Here is a 12356-nt window from a genome sequence, read left to right as displayed (position 1 = left end):
GCCGGGGAGCAGGAGGGCATGAGTGACAGCCGGGCACCAGCATGTGGGAGGACATCCCTGCCTGGCTGGAGTTTCAGTCTGTGGCTGGGCGAGCACAGCCCACAGCTGCTCTCACCTCCCCCTGCAGCCTGGGAGGGTGGGGGGGTGGGGAATGGGGGGCGTATCAGGGTCTGAGCCAAGGCCCCTGTGACCCAGGTCCCCCTGCCCTTCCCTCTGCCCCCAGCTCACGCTGCTGGTAGTCCAGGTCAGTATCCTCTACTACGGGGGCCACCTCGTCATCTCGGGACAGATGACCAGCGGCAACCTCATCTCCTTCATTATCTACGAGTTTGTCCTGGGAGACTGTATGGAGGTGAGGGGCTGGCTTGGGGAGGGGTTCTGGGGGACCTGGAGGGATGGGGAAGAGGGATGTAAAGGGGGGAAATACTCCGGGGTCTGACGGGTGGGGTATTTCTTTCTAAGTAGGTGGGGGAGAGAACATCATACCAACGATGACAGTAATATTACCAAGTGGCCACCGCAGCTCCATTTACTGAGCAGAGTGACAGGGACAAGGATGTTTCAGGAAATGCTCCAAAGAACACCATGAGGGGTCTCAGTACTACCTCCCATTTCTCTGAGGCTCAGAGAGGTTAAGGGACTTGCCCGCCATGTTGGTGGGGGAACCGGGTTCAAAGCCAGACGGGTCTGACTTTGAGGCAGGGAGCTGGGGTGTTCCTGCCCGAGCCGCCCTCCGCCGCTGCTTGAGGATGCTTCGAGTGGGGGCCTTAACTCCCTGGCACTACGATGGGCCTCCGTGTCCTCCAATAGAGCTGGGGGTGTGCCTGGGGGGAGGGGGTGTTAGCGCTCCGCATCGGCCAGAGCCACACCAGCCTGTCATTGACGCCGCAGTTCTGCCTCTGGGAACCCGGGCCGCAGAGACACCCACTCCGGTGGGCAGAGGTGTGTGCGCACTCAGCGGAGCGTTGCTTCACATGGTGGAAAGTCCAAGCGTCGTCCAGTGCCGGGGTCAGGGATTGGGCCAACATGGCCCATCTGTGTTCCAGAAGCAGGACGTCTGCACGATAGAAACTAGGTAGCAGCTACAGACATGAGGCAGATCTGTGGGTACCAGCGTGCAAGGGACCCTAAGATGCGCCATGAAACAATGGGAAGAGTCTGATTCCAGTGGTGTGGTTTTTAAATCTCAAAATTATTTATCATGTATGTGCATGTGCTTGTAAATGCACAGAGGAAGGACTGGGAGGATACGGTACGCAGATTCCTGGGGCCACCAGTGGGAGGAGGTGTGAGGGGTACAGCTCCATGGTGCTCGTATCTTAACATCAGTGATAATGTCTTGATATTAATGATAACAGTCCTAGCTGCGCTGGATTCCCCAGCCAGGCCCCTCGGTCATAGCACACAAGGGCCTGAACTCAGGAGCCGGCCGTGCCCGGGTTCAAGACCTGGCTCTGCCATGTCCCAGCTGTGTGAGCTGGAGGAAGAGACTTGAGCTCTCTGTGCCTCAGTTTTCTCATCAGCAAAAAACGAGATAATGCTAGAACCTACCCCATAACATATGCAAAGTGCTCAGCAAAATGAGTCGTCATTATCACTCATTTATGTTGTATGTGTTTTTACCCAAGGAGAATGGATAGCGTGAATTAAGGGCTGTGTTTTTTTGTTTTTTTGTTTTTTTAAGATTTTATTTATTTATTTGACAGAGAGAGACACAGCGAGAGAGGGAACACAAGCAGGGGGAGTGGGAGAGAGAGAAGCAGGCTTCCCGCTGAGCAGGGAGCCCAATGCGGGGCTCGATCCCAGGACCCTGGGATCATGACCTGAGCCGAAGGCAGACGCTTAACGACTGAGCCACCCAGGCGCCCCAAGGGCCGTTTTTAAAACCGAAATTTAAAAATGCTGTGGCAGCCGAGAGAGGAATTCCGTTCAGAATTCCTGTTCTGCCACATTCTGGCTGGTTCGTTTAACTACCCTGCCCTTCCGTTTCCTCCGCTGGGGGGTGGTAACACCCACCGGGCAGGATGGTGGTGAGCTTTAGCTGTACTGGCCACGAGGCGCTGGGCTCCTAATGTGTTCCCACGAGTGGCTCAGTATTGTTGTTGGGTTTTTTTTAAAGATTTTATTTATTTATTTGACAGAGAGAGACACAGCGAGAGAGGGAACACAAGCAGGGAGCAGTGGGAGAGGGAGAAGCAGGCTTCCCGCGGAGCAGGGAGCCTGATATGGGGCTCCATCCCAGGACCCTGGGACCATGACCTGAGCTGAAAGCAGATGCTTAACGGACTGAGCCCCCCCAGGCGCCCCTTGCTGCTCTCCTTTTGTCAGTGTTGTCATTATCTGCTTTACTACTGGGGGGCCCCGGCAGTGTCCTGCACCCACCCCCCAGAATGGCTGCTGTGTCCCTGCTCTCTCTGCACCCCCTTCATCTCTCTGGCCACCATGGGGGTCCCAGCACTGGGGTGTCACTGGGCCAAGAACTTGTGTCTCCTCCCCCCGCAGTCCGTGGGCTCCGTCTATAGCGGCCTGATGCAAGGAGTGGGGGCCGCCGAGAAGGTGTTTGAGTTCATTGACCGGCAGCCAACCATGGTGCATGATGGGAACTTGGCCCCTGACCGCCTGGAGGGCCGGGTGGACTTTGAGAACGTGACCTTCACCTACCGCACTCGGCCCCACACCCAAGTCCTGCAGGTAAGAGGGGTGCCCGCCCGAGGCCCGCCCACATCATCCCTTCCCTCACAGTGTAGCCAGGATCACGTAAGGCAGAGTCCTTGTCCTCATGGAGTTTGGCTGGAGTCAGGGAAGGCAGATCATTAACAGAGCATTCCAGATACTAAGTGCTAGGAAGGCAGTAAATCAGGGTGGTGTGATAGGGGTAGCTCATAGGGATGGTGTTAACAGTCAAGGAGGGCTTCTCAGAGGAGAGGACATTGGAGCTGGGTCCTGAACAAGGAGAGGAGGCACCCAGGCAGTGGAAGTGAGCATCCAAGTCCTGCCAAATCCTAGAAAGGAGAGCATTCCAGGGACTGGCAGGGCCCAACCATGGCAAGGGAGCACGGGTGGGCTGGGAAGGGTGCCCGCCATGTCCGAGGCCAGAGCATCTGAGCCAGTGGCCCCACACGGAGTCCGCCTGTTTCTTGCAGAATGTCTCCTTCAGCCTGTCCCCAGGAAAGGTGACCGCACTTGTGGGACCCTCGGGCAGTGGGAAGAGTTCCTGCGTCAACATCCTGGAGAACTTCTACCCCCTGGAGGGGGGCTGCGTGCTGCTGGACGGGAAGCCCATCAGCGCCTATGACCACAAGTACCTGCACCGCGTGGTACGTGAATGGGCCTTTGTTGTCCTCCTGTGCACTTTGTCCAACCTTCACCCTCGCGAGCAATAACGCAGGTGCAGAGAAGTGATACAGGTAAAAACAGGCTCAGAGAGTTGCACCTGCACACTGGCACCCAGGTCAAGAAACAGAACATTCCAGCACTCCTCCACCCCGTGTGTCCCTTCTCTTCCCCCCAGAGGCTGCATCTCCCTGACTTTTATGATCTTCTCTTTCTTCAGTTTTACCATCGCTTTGTGCCTCCCCGAACAGCAGAGCTGTGTTTTGCCTAGTTTTGAACGTTATCTGGCTGGAATCATAGAGCTTGTGTTCAGATGGGTCTTGCTTCTTCCACTCAGCCTTATTTGTGAGACATCCACGTTGAGGCTGTGGTCGTAGTTCATTTATTTTCGTTGCTGGGTGATCATCTACTGTGTAAACATGTCACAATCTACGCATTCTGCTCTTGATGGAGACTTGGGTTGTTTCCTGTTTTTACCATTACCAGTACTGACATAGACCATTTTGTCCACGTTTTCTGGTGCACACGGGTACGTGTGTTCTCCCAGAGTGGACGTATATGCTGGACTTTAGTAGCTACTGTCACTAGGGTGGTCATACCACTTTACATTCCCACTAGCAGTGGGTGAGAGTTCCAGTTGCTCCACATTTAAGTTGTCTCTAGTACTCAAAAGAGGCTTATTCATGACCATACAGTTTTTGGTAATCATTTCAGGAAGGGATCCTCAACACCTGATCCTGTGCTAGCATAAGAACAGGGATGCCCTGGGGGGCACCTGGATGGCTCAGTCGTTAAGCGTCTGCCTTTGGCTCAGGTTATGATCCCAGGGTCCTGGGATCGAGCCCCGCATCGGGCTCCCTGCTTAGCAGGGAGCCTGCTTCTCTCTCCCCCACTCCCCCTGCTTGTGTTCCCTCTCTCGCTGTGTCTCTCTCTGTCAAATAAATAAATAAAATTTTTAAAATATTAAAAAAAAAAGAACAGGGATGCCCTGGATGGTTGTTCAGGTTGTACATATAACAAGAAAAACCAACTATCAAGAAGGCACCATTTCCATCATCAACATACATTAAATTACAGGAGAGCCTGAGGGTTGGCACAGAGATTCCAGAACTCCTAGCCAAGTTCTAGATGGTGGCAGAGGCCACACATTGTGATATATGCCTACCCATCTGCATATAACCAGGTGTAGATGGCTGAGCAGTGACCCCAGGTATGTGATGACAACGCTGCTGCCCAGCAGAGTTCTGGAAATGGCCTTTAGGCAGAGTTATTCAGGCTTTGCAATAGCTAATATGCTTAGACATGTAATATTCTTAGACAGTTAATAGTGTCAGTGCTGACCTTTTGCCAGCTGCTGAGTACATACGTAGAGGTAGTTCACAGAGGTCTTCTGCATTTTCCTGATGACCAAACATATCAAGTACTTTAACATACGGTTCAGTGCTTGGATTTCCTCTTTTGTGACTACCTTCTCTTTAGTTCAAATTAAAAGTTTTAATTTTCATAAGCCCCAAACAGTAAAATGCAACAATCTAACCACATTCCCATATATTCAGAGAATTTTGTAATTATGACGTGAGAGTTCCCCTCCATCTCACCTTTTAAATTCCACTCCATGGAGGTTAACTGGTGTTAGCAATTTAGTAAATATCCTTTCCAACCTGTTTCCTATCTTTACATAAATATATTGATAAGTAAAGGTACATATATAAGTTTTTTGCTTTTTTGTTTTTTTTAAAGAGAGAGAGAAAGATAGACAGAGGGAGAGAATCCCAAGCAGGCTCCAAGCCCAGCACAGAGGCTGACGCGGGGCTCGATCTTATGACCCTGAGATCATGACCTGAGCCAAAATCAAGAGCGAGACGCTTAAACGGCTGAGCCACCCAGGCACCCCTACATATATAAGTTTTTTTTAACAAAAACAGAATCATGGTGTTTGTGTGTGTGTGTGCGTGTGTGCATATTTGATTTAATGGATACACTGTGATTATTAGTCAAGCCCCAATTTATGAAACTGATTTTTTTTCTATTTACAATGTTGCAGTGATATTCTCCATAATATTTTTGTAGGCTACATTCCTAAAACTGGGATCATGGGACAAGCTTCTTTAAATTATTCTCTCTGGGGGCGCCTGGGTGGCTCAGTCATTAAGCGTCCGCCTTCGGCTCAGGTCTTGGTCCCAGGGTCCTGGGATCGAGCCCCGCATCCAGCTCCCTGCTCCGTGGGAAGCCTGCTTCTCCCTCTCCCACTCCCCCTGCTTGTGTTCCCTCTCTTGCTGTGTCTCTTTGTCAAATAAATGAATAAAATCTTTTAAAAAAAAAATAAGTTACTCTCTCTGGAGGGAGGGGACACCAGGGAGGCCTTTATCCTGGGGGCTGCTGTGGCCTCTTGTCTTCTGGTGTGGACAGACTGACTCACATTCTACATTCTCTTTCTCTCTCTCCACCCCCCCCCCCCCCCCCCGCCGCCGCCCCAGGACAGGGACAGACAGCAAGCTCTCTTAGAGGTCAGGGAACTTGGCTTAGCCCAGAGCGGCCAGCTTAGCTGGCCCCAGATTTTTGGTCAGGGGAAGCTGAGGGCTTGTGCAGAAAGTGGACTCTGTTGTTTTTGAAGGAGAGAGGCAGCTGACATTATAGCAGCCCAGCGCAGGCCCTGCTCAGATTTCAGACCCAAGACCCCTGGCGTCAGGCAGGCCTGGGGCTGGCAAGGTTCCCGGTGACAGCTGGACGGATGCGTGCCCGGCCTCTCATGCCCCATCCTGTCTCCCACACAGATCTCCCTGGTGAGCCAGGAGCCGGTGCTCTTCGCCCGCTCCATCACAGACAACATCTCCTACGGCCTGCCCACCGTGCCCTTCGAGATGGTGGTGGAGGCCGCACAGAAGGCAAACGCCCACGGCTTCATCATGGAGCTCCAGGACGGCTACAACACAGGTACACGGCCCGGGAGCGGCACCTCCACCCCGCCGGAAGGTCCGCCCTCGGGGATGGGACCCTCCGAGTGAAGCATAACTCCCTGCCAGTCGCTCTTTACTATTGCAGTGAAACTCACTTGACATTTAGTACCTTTACAGTACTATGTAACCAACCACCTCTATTTAGTTTTAAAACATTATTATTATCTATTATTTTTTTTTTAGAGAGAGAAGGCACGAGCATAGGGGGGAGGGGCAGAGGGAGAGGAAGAAACAGGCTCCCCGCTGAGCAGGGAGCCTGATGCAGGGCTCGATCCCAGGACCCTGGGATCATGATCTGAGCCAAAGGCAGACGTTTAACCATCTGAGCCACCCAGGCACCCCAGAGAGAGAGAATCTTAAGCAGGTTCCACCCAGCAAGCCCAGTGCAGAGCCCAACAAGGGGCTCGATCCCACGACCCTGAGATGGTGACTTGAGCCAAAATCAAGAGTTGGTCGCTTAACTGACTGAGCCACCCAGGCACCCCAAAACATTATTATTTTTAAATTATATATATATATATATATATATATATATATATATATATATATCAGGTTAATTATAGTTGCTTAATTTTATATTAATAACTCAATAATATAATATAACAATATACTGATTTATGTTATATATTTTGTTATATTTAACATACTTTAAAATTTTAACTCTTGTGAAGGGGCCGTTCGCATGGTTCAAAACTAAAAATACATGTGAAATGATATACAATGAGGGGTTTTACTCCATCCCTTTCTCTACCCCTGTTTCCTCCTGGCCCACCAAAACTTCTTTTGTTAGCTTCTTACATGTCCTTTGGGAGCTTCTTCATGCAAATAAGAATATATATTTTTATTTCCTCCTGACCTTTTACAGAAAAAAAACAGCACCCTATATTCTGCACCTAGCTTTTTTTTTTTAACCTAACACAGTATCTTAGTGACCATTCCACGTTGTCACTTGAAGAGCTCCCTTGATCCTTCTTTAAACGGTTGCATAGTATTCCAGGGTAACGGGCTTTATGATAATTTGTTTAAATCATTCATTCAGTTTCCTGCTGATGGACGCTTGAGTAGATCTCTTGTTTTGAGTTGCAGTATTAGTATTGTGAGTCGTGCACGACACGTGCCTTTGCCACTGTACGTGGGAAGGTCAGTTGTGGGGACAGTTCACAGAGGTGGGGATGCTAGTGCCAGGGTTGTGCACTTGTACTCGTGATCCATAAACTTGCACAGCACAAAATGATAGACACAGAGGTATATGCCCTGCAGCCGGAGGGATCACCCCCCATGTGCTTGCCCCAGGAAGGTGGGGGAGCGCCTGTCTCCCCACAGCCACGCCAGGACGGTGTATTATCAGACATTGGGATTTTTGCCAAATTAATAGGTAAAAAGTGGTATCTTAGTACCAGTTGAATGTAGTTATTGATTTGCATGAACAGGGAAGGAGAGCATCCTTTTGTGAGTGTGGGAGCTGTTGGTTGTCCCAGCCAGTGGCCCTTCGAGCCACACCTTTTCCTAGAGAGCATAGCTCCTGCAGCAACAGGGAAAGGAAGAGGAGGGGGTCTTCTCTCTCTACCCTAGGCTGCCCCAGCCTCGCCCTCCGCTCACTTGCCCCGGCCCCTTTGTCGTGCAGAGACTGGGGAGAAGGGTGCCCAGCTGTCCGGCGGCCAGAAGCAGCGGGTGGCCATGGCTCGGGCTCTGGTGAGGAACCCACCCGTCCTCATCTTGGACGAAGCCACCAGCGCTCTGGACGCAGAGAGCGAGTACCTGGTGAGTTGCGGGCTGGTGGGGTGACACCAGAGTACGGGGCAGGCGCCAGGAAGGGCTTGGAGACACCCTGGGGGCTCTCCCAGGCCGTCAGCTTCCGGACTGTGGTGTTCAGGGCTGAAGGCGGGGAGCCAAGGGAGAGGGGACCCAGGGCGGAAGGTCTAGCCAGCCGGCTCTTGGCAGAGCTGAAACCATGTGATGCGGGTTTGGAGTCGAGGCCCTGCCCTCAGCTCATCATGGGAGTCAGGGTTGTCTGCTCCCTGAGCCCCCTTTCCAAGGTAAAGAGCGTCCAATAGTGTATTTGTCACTGACTAGCTACCTCGGCCCCTCTGTGGGTCGAATCACTGACTACACAGGTATTCACTGAGCTCGTCCCGGCCGCCAGGCTGCGGTGCGGGCCGACCAGACAAAGGCCTGCCCCTGCAGCGTTTCCAGTCCAGGGCGAGACACGTCACAAACAAGGAGACAAGCCTGAGTTCAACCTGTGGCCTACGGCACGTAGAAAATGAAACCGCCATTTGAGAGAGACATTGAGACAGGTCACCCCTGTCAGAGAGAAACACAGCCAGACACTGAGGCTGAAAAAACAGATTTTATTCAGTAGCGAGTGCCAGTAGGGGAAAGAGCGGGACTGCCTTCTGCTTTGTGCAGAGGGGACAGTGGTGACAGGCATTAAAGGAGAATGAAGGCATAGGGAGTGGGCTCACGGGAAAGCCGGTGGTTGGTCAGTGTGGATGTGATTAGGAGCAGTGTCTGCTGGCTGCCAGCCGTGGGCCGGAATTCTGTCCTCCCGTAGAGCCTCGAGACCCAGGCCTGCCCTCCCTGATGATTACATTTCAAAAATGGCCTTCAGGTCCTTGAGAAAGACGCTCTTGACTTGTAGGAGATTCGCATATATATATATCGAAGGGACAGAGAAAGGATTTACAATTATAAGCCCTTTTTATTAAATGCTCTAAGAAAGGGACGTCAGGGGCCTACCGTCAAGTGTTGGCTAGAACAGTCAATTCTCCTGGCAGCGCTGAGCATTTAGGGGGGCTGGGTCATCCCCGAGACACGGCCTTACACTGCCGGAGCCCTGCTGGAGCGTGCCCGTCTCCCCGATGGAAGCGGGGTCTTCAGGTGCCATTTGAGCTGAGACCCAAGAGGAGAGGAGCCAGCTGAGCATCCAAGGAGGAGAGGGCAGCAGGTGCAAAGCCCTAGAGCAAATTCACAGGCAAGCCCAAAGGTCAGCGTGTCAGGCTGGTGGGAGTCTGACAAGGTAAGATGAGGACAGAGTCGTAGACACAGCCTCCTCACGCCCTAGTTACAGAGTTTGGAATTTTTTTTTTTTAATTAATGGAATTTTTTTTTTTTTTGAAGAAAAGTTTCAGGTTTAAAGAAAATTGAGCAAAAAGTGCAGAGAGTTCCCATATATCTCCTTTTCACCGCACAGTTTCTCCTGTTATTAACATCTTGCCGTGGTGCATCTGTTAGAATTGATGAGCCAGTTTTAATGCACTGTTACTAACTGAAGTCCCTGGTTTACATTAGGGGTCACTCTTCGTGTTGTGCACTCTTGTCTATGACAAGTGCAGAATGTCAGGTGGAGTCTGGATTTTATTCTTGTTTGGGACACGAAGCTGTTGTGGGGCTCAAAGCAGGAACTCAACAAGAACTGATGGAAATGTTAAATCCACGCCGGCTGGGGGGGGGTGCGGGCAGGTTGCAGGCATTCGGATGAGAAGTAACAGGGGTAGCGGTAGGAGAATGGAAAGAACTAGATGAACTGGGCAGAGATGCACCTGCAGGATTCGCGCATAGGTTGGATTTGGACAATGAGCGAAGGATGAGGAATTGCGGGCCGTGGTCTCGTCGGCTTGAGCTTTGGGGCTGACGGTGAGACCATGAGGCAAGGCGGTTAGCGAGCGGAAGGAGCAGGAAGAGCAGAGGTGACCAGGTTAGGGGGTTAGGGTTCACCTGTCACTCGCCGTGCACCTCCCCTGTCCCGGGCCCTGAGCTCCGTCCCCTGTGAACAAAAGCCCAGGAAGCCTGCCGTGGGCGAGCCCTGAATGAGGAACTGGGGCTCGGAGAGGTGAAAGCATCGCTGTGATGTGGTGGGTGTGGGAGCCGAGCCAGGCCCGGGCGCGGTTGTGGGTGGCTGGGGGCAGCGCCCGCACGAGCCGCGCCCCGTGTCTCCCCAGATCCAGCAGGCCATCCACGGCAACCTGCAGAAGCACACGGTGCTCATCATCGCGCACCGCCTGAGCACGGTGGAGCGCGCGCACCTCATCGTGGTGCTGGACAAGGGCCGCGTGGTGCAGCAGGGCACACACCAGCAGCTCCTGGCCCAGGGCGGCCTCTACGCCAAGCTGGTGCAGCGGCAGATGCTGGGGCTCGAGCCCGCCTCGGACTACTCAGCCGGCCGCAAGGAGCCGCCGGGCAGTGGCGCTCACAAGGCCTGACCGCGGGCCCGGCCTCTCACGGTGGGGCCGAGGCCCCGGCGCCCGCCTGGCAGATGTACCCATGGGGGTCCCCCCCACACCCGCTGCCCTCTGAGCCCAGGCCCACAGCGCTGGAGGGCAACCTGCCATGTCCCGCGTGTCACTGCTTCCTGCATCGTGCCCCTGCTTCCCGCCCCGTCCTCCGGGCCACCACCAGCCCCCCGCCCCCCTTCCCCGCTGCCACGAGCCGCCGCCTCCAGTCGGGCAGTAGAGACACCACTGTTCTCTCCATCTGGCCTCCCAAGGCGTCTAAGAGAAGGTAGAGCTACCTTTTTAAACCAAGATCTTACCAGGTTTTTTACTGCTTGGTTCGATGGGCCCCAGTCAACTCTCAGATTTCAGAAACTTTTTTTTTTTAATTGGGAGTAATGATGGGCAAGGTCACTGAGATGCTCTAGAAACTTCTGAGCCAGGAGTAAACGATCCTTCCTAATAGCCTAGGGGATGCCAGGGGAGAACTAGGCCTCTACCCTTTGCCCCTCGAGAGAAGGGGCTTTCCTGTCCCAGAAGGGGGACACAGAGGAGGGGATTTCCTCTCTCTTCCCAGCTTCGTGAGTCAGGCCAAGGGTCGGCAGGGAGAGTGGAAAGCGCCCGTCTGCCCGTGGTCCCTGCCGCCCTGCCAAATCTAAGCCAGTCTCACTGTGAACCACTACTAACCTTAACTGGGGGAGTGAGGGGCTGGCCAGGCCTGGCAGAGCCTCAGGGTGTCCCCAGCCCTGCACCCAGCTTGAGCCCCTCAGGCCCGCCTTCATCCCCTGCTCCCATCACCCCCCCTCCAGCCGGCAACCCCCCCCCCCCACATCCACCCCTGCCGCTCTGCTCTTCGGAGGCCCGGAAGCCCTTCAGATGTTGGATGTTTGAGAGACACATTCTCTTCCCTGTCTGGTGGACAGGACGGCGGCAAAGCTCAGGCCCTGGCTTTGCAGGGGGGTGGGGTGGGAGGGGCATTGCAAGATGTTGGAAGAACCCGGTCAATAAAGTGTACTACCTCTGACCCCTGACCTCTGACCTCTTCCTGGGCCCTGGGCCCCATCACCTGGTTAGGTTTTTCCATCAGACCTAGCCTGAGAGATTTGGGGTGGTATAGGGCCTCCCCGCCCCAGGGTCTGGGAGCCCCCCTTCTGCGCTCTTCATGTCCCCACGATCTCCAGCCCTGACGAATTATTCAGGTCTGTCTGTCTCCATGGGGCTTGTGCAGGGTCATGGAGGCCTGTCTTCTTGAAATCTGGGGGACTTCCGTGCCTCCTGGGACAGCCGAGATCCAGCAAATGCCACCTGCTCTTCCATCAGGGACCGGGTACCCCACGCCCACTCCACCCCGCGGAGCCAGGAAGTCTTACGTCATAGCTCCATCAGAAGGGAGGGGGGAGGCTGGACCCAGGAAGACCTCTGTGGCGGTTATTCTTACTTGCTGGGCTGAGGAAGTCTGGGGTCCCGGGAGGGGGCCGAGGGACAGTGGCTGTTTACCAACCAGTGGAGAAATATTTCAGTACCGTAACTGCTGGTACAGCCACACGGCATACGTCAGCTCAGTGTCAGCCCTGTACCCATTTTCCTGCCAAATAAGCTGACCCACGCTGCGACCAGCTGAGTCTCCTGCTTCACCTCAGGGGCTTGAGCAAACGGAGTCCCAGGGAGGTTAAGCTGCTGGTTCAAGACCACCAGCTAGTAAGGGGTAGAGCTGGGATTTACACCCAGGAAGTGTGTGTGTGTGTGTGTGTGACCCTGACCACAGGACACCTGGGAGTGGAGCTCCAAGGGCACGGGCTGGGGACACTCTATTGGCCTTGCAGCGAAGACTACAGATCGAATGTTGGACTTGAGT

General features: G+C 53.7%; 1 protein-coding gene across 8 annotated transcripts in view; it reads left to right on the top strand.

Moving 5' to 3' along the window:
* ABCB9 (ATP binding cassette subfamily B member 9) overlaps positions 1-11525 on the top strand; it is a 33631-nt gene extending 22106 nt beyond the window's left edge. For all 8 annotated transcript variants that reach the window (XM_078061056.1, XM_078061063.1, XM_078061057.1 and 5 more), the window contains 6 exons: positions 224-352; positions 2503-2691; positions 3144-3317; positions 6108-6267; positions 7915-8051; positions 10232-11525. In XM_078061056.1, the coding sequence (XP_077917182.1) occupies positions 224-352; positions 2503-2691; positions 3144-3317; positions 6108-6267; positions 7915-8051; positions 10232-10492 (1050 nt within the window). In that variant the 3' untranslated portion in view covers positions 10493-11525. The remainder of the gene's footprint in view (positions 1-223; positions 353-2502; positions 2692-3143; positions 3318-6107; positions 6268-7914; positions 8052-10231) is intronic.
* Positions 11526-12356: the final 831 nt, after the last annotated feature.

The sequence above is a fragment of the Halichoerus grypus genome, chromosome 13, assembly GCF_964656455.1.
Source record: "Halichoerus grypus chromosome 13, mHalGry1.hap1.1, whole genome shotgun sequence".
Lineage (NCBI taxonomy): Eukaryota > Metazoa > Chordata > Mammalia > Carnivora > Phocidae > Halichoerus > Halichoerus grypus.
The sequence above is the reverse complement of the archived record's forward strand: the minus strand, read 5'-3'. Positions and strand labels throughout refer to the sequence as shown.